At 38.6% G+C, this 12,893-nt stretch overlaps 1 protein-coding gene across 2 annotated transcripts; it reads left to right on the top strand.

Annotated features, from left to right (window-relative positions):
• The first annotated feature begins 3,635 nt into the window (after positions 1-3,635).
• Positions 3,636-7,137, top strand: LOC138617770 (endothelin-2). Of its 2 annotated transcripts, none has more exons than XM_069693026.1 (4): positions 3,636-3,758; positions 4,572-4,725; positions 4,952-5,065; positions 5,875-7,137. In XM_069693026.1, the coding sequence occupies exons 1-4, from the start codon at positions 3,701-3,703 to the stop codon at positions 5,954-5,956; spliced, it is 408 nt and encodes a 135-aa protein (XP_069549127.1). In that variant the 5' UTR covers positions 3,636-3,700; the 3' UTR covers positions 5,957-7,137. The 2 variants fall into 2 exon arrangements, with proteins under 2 accessions (XP_069549127.1, XP_069549129.1); XM_069693028.1 differs by having other exon boundaries at positions 5,713-5,950.
• Positions 7,138-12,893: the final 5,756 nt, after the last annotated feature.

Raw genomic sequence — 12,893 nt, 5'->3', positions numbered from 1 at the left:
CATTGGTACCAAATTAACCTCTGACCTCTAATGTCTGTATGAGGATTAAATAGCACATTTAAACCAAGACTAATAACAGTCAAACCGGAAAAAGCTCAGTGTTTTCCTTGTTGGAGAAAAAGGCAGCAGTGTGACTTCAGTACGACCACTAGATGTCGTTACAAAGCCACCAATCTCAGGTGTCGAGCAAAATATTTGTCTCACCATTGCAGCTGATAAACTGCTTTATAAATGAGCTGTGATCTTAAACCTGACTATACGAGCACTGGAAACCTTTGCTTTCTGGCTTCATTTAGTTTTGATTGGGATCAACAGGTCAACACACACCTTTAAAAAGAAATTTACCTTATCAACTCTGAGCCAATATGAATTTAAATGACATGATAAACTCCGGGAACTTTGGTTGGCTATCTGGGTCAGCTGTGGGTTGATTCTGTAACTAATTTCTGGAAACGTCCACTTGTTCACATGCATTGTCATACCTCATAAATTACTCTGTCACATGCAACTACTGATATAATATTTAGATAAACAGCATCACTCCCATCCACTCCCTGCAGTGTTTTTGACTCACTCTCACTGGCCCTTTGAACAACAATGTTTAACAGCACAGCAAAACAGAGATTATATGATGCTCACTCAAGCGTAGCAAGCAAGTTTGTTGAAAAGAAGCCCAAATCAACCGTTCCACAAAACGCGTTACAAAACAGGCAACATGCAGGCACTTGTATTTTTAGACACACATATATATATTATATATTATATATTATATTATATATACATATTATATATATATATTATATATTATATTTTAAAAAAATGAAGTGAATGTTTCTCTTCTCTCCACCCACAAGCCTGTATATGCTGACCACAGTTATACAGAGCCATGCAAGGTTAGTCGCGGATTATATTGTCAAAGGAGTCAACTGAGGAGGTGGCAATGCTAATTAAAAATAAACAGCATTCAGGACAGAAGTCTGCAAAGACACTGATGTGTCTGCTTCCCTCTGGCTTGCTTCCTTGTATTTGTCATTTGTCAGTGATGGGGCAACCTCACGTGATGCGATGATTCCCCTTTTGGGAGGACGAGCACACATCTGTGTTCCAGAGGGAACTGAATTTATAACCTCTGGTGCAAAAATGTTAACAATGCACATAATTGTGAAGTATGGCAGTTACAGCACATGTTACACAATACACACCCCTTTATGTAAGATGATCCCCTCCTAACAGGTAGTCTCCAAGTTACATATTAAACACTACAATATCTTGATTAACTCACCAATGGATAAAGTTTCTTTTCAGATCTTGGATGAAAAGAAGCAGACTATGGTAATGTGTGCATTTTCTAAAATTAAGGTTTAACTATCATATTATTACACAATGTTGTATTGTATCATAAAATCTTTTTAATGAGTTTCTATGTCCTGTGTGTTGTTCTTCAACTTTTCCTCTTTTGTTTCTAAAACTTTTCATCTTTTTTTTTTTAAAACATATTTATATTTAACTTTTGTGGTCTTTGGACCTGCACACCATAATGAACAGTGGGGCTCGTTCTAAATGTCCAGGTGTCAGGTTTATTGGAAAGTTATATCTCCCTTTATAGTAAACAAACCAGCTGATTCTGTAAAGTGGTTACACATTCACCTGTCAATTTATATTCTTCCTCAAACACTGTCTGCTTAAAATGTTTTCATTGGAAAACAAATGTAGTAAGCACATTGTGGCAACACATGACAGTTTGACATACTCCAAATTTTCCTATTTATTAATCCATTTCCCTTTCAGAAAACAAGTCACCAGTTATCATTTGGGAAATGACAGCAGTGAAGATATTATCCACATTGCTCATCTGAACTGTATTTACATGTGTTAAGGCTGCCATTTGGTTATCTGCATGTCTTTGGCATGGCTGATCTGCCTTGGCACCATGTGGGTGTGACATGAACAGGAGCCCTACTGCCTGGGCAGGGATTAGTCGCGTTATCTCTGTTCTGTTCCTGCACCAGCCATCATGGATGAAGGCTTCAATTTAGTCAAATGTCACAATATTACATGTTACACTCCTTTTCTGCACACTCTGTGGTTACACTGCAACTCACACAGTCCCAAGATTATAAAACCACACTTTAGACGGTGGGCAAATATCGCATCATCACCCTTTAAGTTGTTGCCTCAAATTTGTTTACCAACAGCTGCTTGTTCACACATTCAGCAGTTATAAAGGAGGTAGTACCATGAATTTGCGGAGACTACCACCACATTGTAAAATGAATTAATAGGGCTCTCCAAATCTGACTGAAGCTGCACATTCACAGATAAATCTCACTACAAGCGACACCTTTCACATTGTCAATTGCCACAATTGTATTTAAAAGAGCTGCTTGTGTTAGGTGTTAAGTCCATACAGTATATTGCAGTGGAGTCATGAATTGCTGCAAACCAAACGTGTTAAATTATATAAAAAATATCACTCTGGAGAGTACAGCAACATTTGTAATATTACACTTCTTGCAGGTTTGTCTATTGTTGCTCAAAACAATGTGTTTTCAGGAAATGTTTCAGAAAAGGATTCATTAAAAGGTCAGAATCATCTCTGAAATAGCACCAGTCTTTGTATCAGGAGCTGTACAAATTGGTTTAATCTTGGAATTTGGAGACAAATCTGGAGACAGAAGGCCTCTTGTCCTGTGATTTTTCTTTTTGGAAGTGGAGATATAGCAGTGATCAACAATCATTTCATTTATTATTTGTTCCAGTGGAGAAACCAGCCCTGGAAATCCAAGGGAACCTCATTTAAAATGTCTCCTTTACATACCAGCATATCACTGCATCTCCCCTTTAATCTCTTCTCTTCCCACATCTTTCCAACAGTCACTGGGATCCATTGTCTTGGCCCTTTCCCTTATTTTTTAGATCATATCAGGATGCATGTCTCTGCTAAAGTGTAGCCTATTAAGTAAACACTCTAATTGGTGCCCAAAAGTTTTCCTATGGAGAGTCAAACATGAATCTGGATGAAGGGCCAGGGGCAAAAAAAAATAGATGTTTATGTTATGTGAAATTGCATTTCATTAAAATATAATATATTTTACACAAAATTTAAATAAAAAAAATCTATCATAAAAAAAGCAGAATAATTAAAGCACTACTCTTTCACCAGCACAGCACATTGCTATACATTTCTGTAACAAAATTTACGGTTTGTACTCATTATTGTTAGGATTTTAAGGATAATTAGAAGAGCTTGTCAAATGCCATTGTACTCTAAAACAAAGAAGTTGTAGGCCAAACTTGGCCCGCTCTGCTTTAACTCCTCGGACCTCATGTCTTCCTCCATCTCTCTTACACCCCTCAAGCCTTATGTATAGCAAGACAATTATTCATTCAAAAGCAAACTGCAGACATAAATATTATTCTCCATGTGACATCTTTGAATGACATTCATGTCTGTCAACAAGGCGGAAAGTATTTGTAGTGTCAAAGGTTCGGACACCCTGGGGTCGGGGACTGTGGCTCCATGACAGGAAGATGTGGGCGGAGCTTTTACCATGACATCACGGGAGAGAGGAGCGGTATAAAAAAAAGGTAGCCGAGTTCAAGCAGCTCCAGAAAACACCACAGTGGCAGCACATTAAAAACGCCACCGTACTGCTACCGAATGTAATCTCTGCAGAGCTCCATTCACCGGCGATCAACAATGTCTACTCATCGCAGCATTTTTCTCCTCGTCACTTTTTGGGCTTCAATGCAGGAGGGTAAGTCTATTTCTTAAAATACATCCTAAAAAAATATTCTTGCTCTAGTGTTATGTGCAGGACATGGAATGGAAGTTCATCAACAACTAAAATCATAATTAATATGCAAAAAGAGAATTACTAGAAACACTTTTGTTTTTGTGAGACAGCAGTGTGGACTGTGACTCCCATATGTACACCGGCATTAATCTCAGTCACGCTGAGCACGTAGAAGGAATAGTCATCACTGCATGCTGGTGTACATACATGTTTTAGCAAGTTGAAGCATGTAAAATATAATGGGATGCACACAAATGCTTATTTCACCTTTCAAGAGGATTTTTTTTTTTTCCTGTTGCCAAATGATATGTTGACATACAGTTTGTGATGGAAAAGTAGTAGCTGTGGAGAAGTGTTTTTCTAATGTTTTGCAGGGTTTAAAAAAATTATAAAACCAAAAAGAAAAAGAAAAGGGGTTTGTTCGTGAGCCTTTAGGATTCAACCTTTTTTTTTACTGTTTCCTTTATCATTTTATTGCCTAAGAATATAATTCAGGAAATGAGTTTGCTGACTTTTAAAGAGCAAGACGTTTTTTTTAGAAAAGAGGTGGAATTTGTTAACAATATCCAAATACAAATAAAATAGATTAAAAAATTCCATGCATGAAGCACTAACGATGTAACACATCCACCTGTATTGTATTGTTATTTTGAAACACCACGGAGTAGTAAATGATAAAGGAAGGCAGGGCAGCTGACAGGTGGTTTAACTTGGATGGCGTTGATGCTGTGTTTGGTTCACTGTCACAGAGTGGCTCTTTGTCTATCTGACTAGGTTTGGGTCTTCCTGTGATGAAACAGCTGGAAGTGGAGGACAATGATGTCCCAATACACCATGTGAGGACCAAGCGCTGCGCCTGCAGTAATCTGCTGGACTCTGAGTGCCACTACTTCTGCCACCTGGATATCGTCTGGGTCAATACACCCAGGTGAGCATGAAGGACACACTACATAGACACATAGTGATTAAAATTCAGCACATCTTGGGCAGAAAGATTTGAATTGTAGCACAAAAGTCAGTGGCCTTCACTGAGCCCAGAAGCCGCTATCATAATTACTGTATAATTACATGGGCAGTGACAAAGTATCAAAGAGCAAAGTCTGCAGAGTGTTTATGTGATGAGTGTGACAGTGAGTCTGTCCTTCTGTCTACAGTAAGACAACAGTTTATGGTCTTGGCGGTGCTTTGTCTCGACGCAGAAGGTCAACTGGCCGCTGCACCTGCGCTAACCACGACGATCAAACCTGCACTCACTTCTGCCATCCCAGGTGAGTCGGAGCCCGAGCATCTCATAAAAGCCCAAAGCCACACTGTAAAGCATCAGTTAAAGGCTCTTATTAACTAAGAATGTTTGTTTGGAAAAGCAGGAATTACTGCCCTTTAAGTAGGACAGGGAGTGTTGGAGTATGAGGGAGTAACTCTTACTATTATTAGTCTAAATGTGTTATTATTGTGTCCTGTACTTGTCCAAGGGTGTGTCAAAACAATACAGCTGAGGCTTGAGGGAGTAGAAAAATGTCAGTGGACAAATTTCAGTTTTTTTTTTTTATTTGTTTTTGGCTCTGAGGACTAAGGAGTGACGTGGTATATAATGTCACCACCTAAAACTAGTGGAGACAGTGAGTGACAAGTCAAAGACAGGAGACACCATGTGAGGTAGACAAGGCTTTGAGCAGTGACATTTTAAAACCGTCACAGAAATGATAACTTCTAAACCAGTAACTGTTTTATAGTCAAATATTTTGTGAGCCTGTAAAGATAAGACTTTTTTAAGGTTACTAAGAGTGTTAGTAATAGAAATAGCGCTGAATGAATGAATGCAAGTGGGATGTTCTTTAACTGCAACAGTATAGATAAAACATTTAATGTGACAGTAACTATATTTGAAAAGGTAACTTTATCGCCTTCTGCGCAGCCCTGAAATCAAATCTGTGAAGAGACATCAACTCCACATACTTGGCCTCCTGTGATGAGCTATAAAACACATGATAAATAAAAAAAAACATGATAAACACAACTTACAACTTCACTTACATTTTGATTATATTTAGCTAATGACTGACTTCTTCTCCCACAGAGCTGTGGCCAGCAGGACAAAGACAGTTTGGGATGCACAGGACTCAGACAGAGACAAGTCTTCTCGGAAAACCACTCGTTAAACAATGAGTCTGCTGAGGCTCACTGAAAGAGAAAGAGAGCAGCGAGCACCTGAACAAATGACACTCCTTTGATAGAGAGTGGCTAACTGAAGGGCTGCTGGCACATGTGTCCAACGCAGGAAGGCCAAAGTGCCACAAAGACCTCTGTTTTGATCTGCAAATACGATGTGGAAAATGTGATGGAGGTCTGCTGACACATCATGGAAACAGATAAGAGAGGATTGATAGTAGCTACTATCAGGTTAAGTTTGACTATAGCTGTCAAGTCTGTAAGAGCTGCAGCGATTGTCTTTGTATCACTGACAGACAGGCCAGTCCAGTAGTGACTCGGAAGAATTTAACTGAGAGAAAGGGGTGTGCATGCTGTACTAACAAGTATAGGAATTTCTGACATTCATGTCATATTTTTGCTCATTTTGCAAATTTATAATCCATTTATTTCCTATACTGTAGACATTAACAGATATATTATTTTACAGTTCATAAAGTTACCTCTATCATGGGATATCTAAGGCATTTTGACGTTGGGGATATAATATAATTAAGATTGTAAGATGCTAAAAGTTATGTGTCTAATGTATCAATAACTATTGCGTGCAAAAGCAAATACTTTATATTATATTATATTGAATCAAGCCAGATATTTTTGAGTCTGTCAACTATTTTGAATGTAATGATAATTACAGTTAAAAAAAAACAAAAACATTTTAACTGAACTTGTTTTTGTCTCATATTTTGTAATTTATTGCCTTCTCTGTTTGCTTCAGGAATGTAAATAAAGTAACAACTAAAAGGAAGTCATCCAAATCTTATTGGGCAGCATGTGTGATGAAATTATGTGACGAGCAAACACATTTCTGAGTTCCAGAGGGGGCCTGACATGGATGAATGATTCAGGAATTCACAACTCACATCAATAATAAGTCTACCTGCTATTCAAAGGTAGTGCTGCCGTTGTTATCATATGGATCTATGGCAAGAATGCAACGTTTTGAAACTCGAGGGTGAGAGAGGTACAAAATGCCACATCAGCCCATGGTCCTCTCTGACTGCTTGCGCATTTGAAGCAGGCAAGGGTTGGAGCAGCAGAAAATAATTGCTAGAGTTGATTCATGTGTCAGGCGGTGCAGTGGTTAGCATTGTCGCCTCACAGCAAAAAGGTTCCTAGTTTGAATCCGGGTCTGGGCCTTTCTGCGTGGAGTTTGCAAGTTCTCCATGTGCCTGCGTGGGTTCTCTCCAGGTACTCCAGCTTCCTCCTACAGTCCAAAAACATGCACCACAGGTTAATTGATGATTCTACAAATTGCCCGTAGGGGTGAATAGTCTTTGTTTCCGTTTGTCTATAAGTGTTGGCCCTGTGATGGACTGGCGACCTGTCCAGAGTGAACCATGCCTTCGCCCAAAGTGAGCTGTGATAGGCTCCAGCCCCCCCCCCACCCCCCCCCCCCCATGACCCTGTTCAGGATAAAGCGGGTATAGATAATGGATGGATGGTTCATGTGTCAACTGATTGCTTAAGCTGTCTGATTAAATAAAACTGACAATAACACCCAAGTGATGATGTGCCTCTAATTTCTGAGGAAGGTTTTCCTGCTTGACTGCATTTCATTTCATTCCTGTCAATCTCCTCCTTCAACGTTTTCTGAAGAGACCCCCCTGCAGCCATCTCTCACACTATATCACAAAAAAATAGGCTTTCTTCATTGACAGAGAAGACACTTTCAGACACAGCTTTACAATACTTTAGACAGTTATCCAGCATGCTCAACATCACTTGTATGTTATGTGTTTCATTCTTGTCTCTACTAACTTATTTTATCTTCTTTAGCACTCAATCATCATCTGCACAACAACATGGTAAACATGCTTTTCCAAAATTGGTATATTTTACTCAACATACAAATGCTGATTAATGATTAACTGATACGGGGAAATTTTACTTTCTCTGCTCAGCATTGAGAAACCCCCTGCTGCCTCAGTGGCAGAACTCTGTCCATGGTGCTGAAACAGAAGCAACACTAGTGAACTATTTCACTTTTGTCAACACAGATGAAGTTAACTGGTTTCCAGCAAGGCTTTTGTTTCACCTTTTGTTGCCAGCTGAGTGAGTGAGTCTTTTTATAAAACTAAGCTAGGCCTATTCTAATGAACAAAACCAATTACATGGAGGTAAAAAAATAATTCTTAGTTTTTCTAATTGCTTTGGTATAGTACATTAAATTAATAAACATTCCAAAAAATAATATAGTGAAAATGCAGCGCAAGTTTCAAATTTTTTTAAAGATGAATTTCCTGTCTCTTTACTACTTTAATCTTATCATAAGATTTTGATATTACAGACCTGAGTCATAACTGAATATCTAATCAGAATAAATGTTTCAGTGAGTAACATGTCTGGCGTTGACGGTAAGTCTTCTACTGCAGGTACAGAATGCACTGCGGGTAAAAATTGTGTACTTTCTAAAGCAGAGGTCTCCAACCAGTAGATCGCAATCTACCCAGTAGATCAAAAGAGCTATCAGATGGAAAATAGGTTGGAGACCCCTGCTCTGGGTTCTGGTATAAGTGCTCTACAGCTATCACTAACGTGGTTCGATGAGTTCCAACTTGCAGCTCTCTAAACATCAGTTATGTAATTGATAGATTCGTATGCACTGTGGTTCGCTCCATGCATGTGTAACAGACACAGACTGAATTATTTTATGCCTGCATGTATATTTTTTTATTGAGGGGAGTCACCGTGGTCTAAATGACATCTGTTTCCCCAAATCAGATGTCAATTATGCCCAGCAGAGTATGCCCAAACAATTTCTCCAAAGTTTACGAATGCGTAATGTTATGTATTCATATTGTGAGTTTGATGCAGTTAAAACCTCTAAATGACTCATTTACCGTAGCAGCAATTACCCCTGCGGTATATTAGGCGTCAAATGGTAACATTACATAAGACATGTACAACCTGTACTGATTCAATACCCTGTGTAAACATTCTTTGAATGCTTCAGTGCACCGCATTCGGATTTACTCAAAAGGCATTTTTTGGGTCAACGCCAGCTGGCATTGATCATGATTGGTAACAGCATGTTCTTTCACTTAAAATAGCCTGCTGTATCATACATCTTTTCAGCTGAGGGAACTGAGTAAATGCTCTGCAATAAATCAAAGAAATGCTGCTCATGTTAAAGTAGTTGCTTTAAAATCAGAAATGTGCCTTCAAGGATCACTTTGTCTTCTTTGTATCCAGTGTAAGTTAGAGGTCCCCTGCCATTGTACTTATGAGTGTTTGGTATGATAAAGGAGTGTAACCTATTAAGCATCCATGTAGATCCATAAGCACCCATTCATCAGCATCTCAGCCAACGAGGACATGTCAGAGTAGAGACGGGGATCTGCTGTAAAACAACCCTGATGAGATCAAATACTCCACAGCTGTTGCCCGAGAATGTGTACCGTTGCAGTAGTCTCACTCACCTACAGTACAGACCCAAAACACATGTAGTGTACACTCAAAGTCACACATGCACACAGTTGTTGTTGGAGATGTATTATGGGGGTTGTTTTCCAGAAAGACTCTTTCCAGATCTTATGGTAAAAAACATAAACTAACCTTTAAAGCAAAAAAAAGAAAAGTGTTTGTTTTCCCCTCCACTTTGCATTGCAATGATTCTTTACCACCAGGGCACAAGATCATGTTACTCTATGTGGGCTGAAACAGCTGCCTGCTCTGTTAATGTCAACTCGGGACCACTAAATCCACACAGGAACAATTTCATACTGTGCAACACTGTCATTCCCCTTAAACCAAGTTAAAACAGCAAGGTACCAAACATAGGGCCGAGTGCAATGACTTCCTTTTAAGGAGTGATGATATAATCCTTGATGGTGATGGATCCGTCACTGAAATCAAACTGTATTCAAGTTGTCACTCCCTTGAGGAGGTGTCATAAAAATAGGTTAGTCATCAGTGTGGGGTGATAATTAAGTAATTCCAAGGAAACTTCTTCAGTGATCAATTTATGATCTGTTCATCAGGTGGTGGTGGTTTTACTCACAGATCGCAGCCAAACCTTCACAACATCAGCTGATCAAGATAAGAATATACTCAAAAGATATTTCAAAGTGAAAAATGATATCCAAATTTGAGCATTAATAAATGTGGCATTTCATAATCACCTTACTGTTGAGAGGCTTTATTAGTGCAGATACTCAATCAGGTACATTTATTTTACAAGGTACATGTGTGAGCTAAAGCAATCAAATATATCTACATTAAGGGTGTCCGCACTGTTCAGTTTTTGACGATGCATTAAGGTAACTATAGTCTCAGAAATAAACACAAGTAAATTTATGTATTTGTGACAACGTAAACAAAAACAAATTATTAAGAACTTCAAATATAGAATTTGTGGCTCAGCTTGTCTGAAATAAATTCAGTAGAACTGAATAAAAATGGTCAGTCCATTTCAGAAGAACATAATGCGTATAATAAAAGTAATAATATGAATTGGCCCAAAATTTCAAGCCTCCCCTCCTCTCATTCAAGTTATGGTTTGTCTTTTCATGTTAACCAAAGGAAGTGTTTTTTTTTTTTAAATTTAACTGATATGATACAATGGAGATTTTACGCTCAAGTGAAAACTGTGTTTCTGTGTTCTCTTTGAAACAAGTGAAGATGCTTTCACTACAGTTAGCCAGTAGATGGCCTCTGGCTACCATTAACGGAGACTATAGGATTATTTCACTTCAACCTTAAATTGTCTGATAATTGCCAGAAATTCAGGAGTTGCTTGATTGCTCTGTAATAGGTTTGTCATTTCTCTTACATACGCTAAGAATGCTTTTAGAGCCATTATCACAATTACAGTTACAGTATTTGAAAAGGAGAATATCTACAACTGTACAAGTTGCATTATATCTATGTGATGTGTGATCGATGTGTGGATCATGGGATTATATTCTCTGAATTGTTCCTAAAACAAAAACCTTTTCAGCAGCTTTTTCACAGCATTGCAATGCATTCATAGGCATACAAATTATGAAATGCAAAAAGTAAATATAAATGCCAAATATATACAGAGAAAGAACATTTCCATTATATGAAGAGGGGAAGTAAGACAAGTTTATTTATGTAGCACCATTCAGAAAAATGGCAATCCAAAAGTCCTTTACAGAAGCAAAGAAATACATTAAAAATAGGGTATTAAAAAATAGGAATTTCACAAAAAACAGTATAGAGGCTGATATTAACAATACATTTAAGATAACTAAAACCATGCCTTTGAAAGTTTGTTATACTGGCAAACAGTACAAGATGACAATTGCATTTTTTGTTTGGTAAAAATGTAGCATCAGCAAACAAAGTTATATGCTCTAATTTATGTAATGATGTCATAAGGGAAAGAAGCAGAAGGCTCACCTATCAGCTCTCCTGCTGTTGGTTGTGAATGAGTTTTGTAACCAACTATTCAGCAAAGAGTGTGTACCCGAGTGCCAATGTTAAGCATATCTAGAGCATATAAGCAAGTAGCAATTAGTTTTACAGTTTTTTACAGTCGCCATCATGTAATTTTTAAAAGTGGGAAGGGCCAACAGTTTCACTGGAAGGGACTCTAACATAGTCGCACAGCTGGACCACCAACCAAAAACAGAACAGAGACAGTTGGATTTAAACACAGAGGGAGTTGGACTTCATTCTGTAGTTAGGATGTCATTACTTCACAGTTTCTTTGCGCAGAAAAAAGAAAAACCTTTAAGACACCACTGGGTCACAGAGGCATTGACATTCATGAGGGCACAGCACAGCTTGGCCACCTTCTTCACAGTAACCCAGGACGCAACTTCTGAGCGGCAGCATCATTTTCCTCTCGTAGTGTGGGAAACTCATGAATCCACTGAGGATACCATCTACATCCATGATGGGGAACCCAGATGAAGGCTTTTGCGTCCTGCAAATATTCTGTTAAAAAGAGTGCACCAACTATGCATGGTAAGTCAAATATTTTTAGCTTCAGTATTGGCTTGCTACAGACGGTGCTTCTCTATCGAAACTAGAGAAAACTTCCTCATGTCCACCGCCAGCATCATCCTGAGGCAAATCATAAAGCAATTTGTCAATACTGTGATGCAATATTTCAACAAGACATACACAAAGCTAGTCACTGTCACCTGTGGGTACATGGTACCGCGGAGCTTTATCATGAGTCAGCCCACAATATAATGTAGCCATTTCAGGTTGGTCAAGAGCAGCAGTGATAGTAGCAAGTTGTTTAATAGTTTAAACATGTTACACTTTGTGTTGTATTGTCATCACTGCTGTCATTGTCATCACCACTAGAAAGAAAAATAATCGAATATACCCAAATGTGGTGTCCGGTCGCCCTTTCAGAGTCAATGGAGCTATCAGAGGTGTCAACCTGCCAAATTAAGTCACAACCTCCACAATGAACTGTGGAAGGCTGTCAAGCTGCAGCTATACAAATAGCAGTTCAGTCACCTGTCAGGACCATGTACACACACATTAACTAACACAACATCAGTATGTGTACCCACTTTATTCAGTATAGGTTCAGAGAGCAGTCCATAAGTAGAATCACAGGGCTAACACAGAGACTCTGGAAAAACCCATGCAACATACAAACTCCACTCAGAAAGGCCAGAGCTGACCAATAGGTTTGAACCATAGACTGTGTATATAAAATGTTTGAACCCAGAACCATTTTGCCATGAGGCAACAGGGCTAACCATTGCACCACTGTGCTGCCCACTAACACAAATATATATTTAATATGGCCTATTAAAGTAGTGTTTAGTCACATTTAACACCAGTTTCTTGGAATACAATATGCCTTCTCCATCAAATCCTGCCTCACAGCGCCTCAACACAGAAGGCTACTTGCTCACACAGGAAAGGATTACTGTACCTGGCTCTCTTTAGTGA

Source organism: Brachyistius frenatus, unplaced genomic scaffold (assembly GCF_029030835.1).
Source record: "Brachyistius frenatus isolate BFR_SWC_R1_liver_20210118 unplaced genomic scaffold, ASM2903083v1 Contig_14, whole genome shotgun sequence".
NCBI lineage: Eukaryota > Metazoa > Chordata > Actinopteri > Embiotocidae > Brachyistius > Brachyistius frenatus.
The sequence above is the reverse complement of the archived record's forward strand: the minus strand, read 5'-3'. Positions and strand labels throughout refer to the sequence as shown.

Excerpts from the sequence above, each read along its gene's own strand:
- LOC138617770 (XM_069693026.1), top strand. The coding sequence starts at position 3,701 with ATGTCTACTCATCGCAGCATTTTTCTCCTCGTCACTTTTTGGGCTTCA. Across the intron at positions 4,726-4,951 it reads GTCTGGGTCAATACACCCAG|TAAGACAACAGTTTATGGTC; the intron begins GTGAGCATGAAG and ends TTCTGTCTACAG. Across the intron at positions 5,066-5,874 it reads ACTCACTTCTGCCATCCCAG|AGCTGTGGCCAGCAGGACAA; the intron begins GTGAGTCGGAGC and ends CTTCTCCCACAG.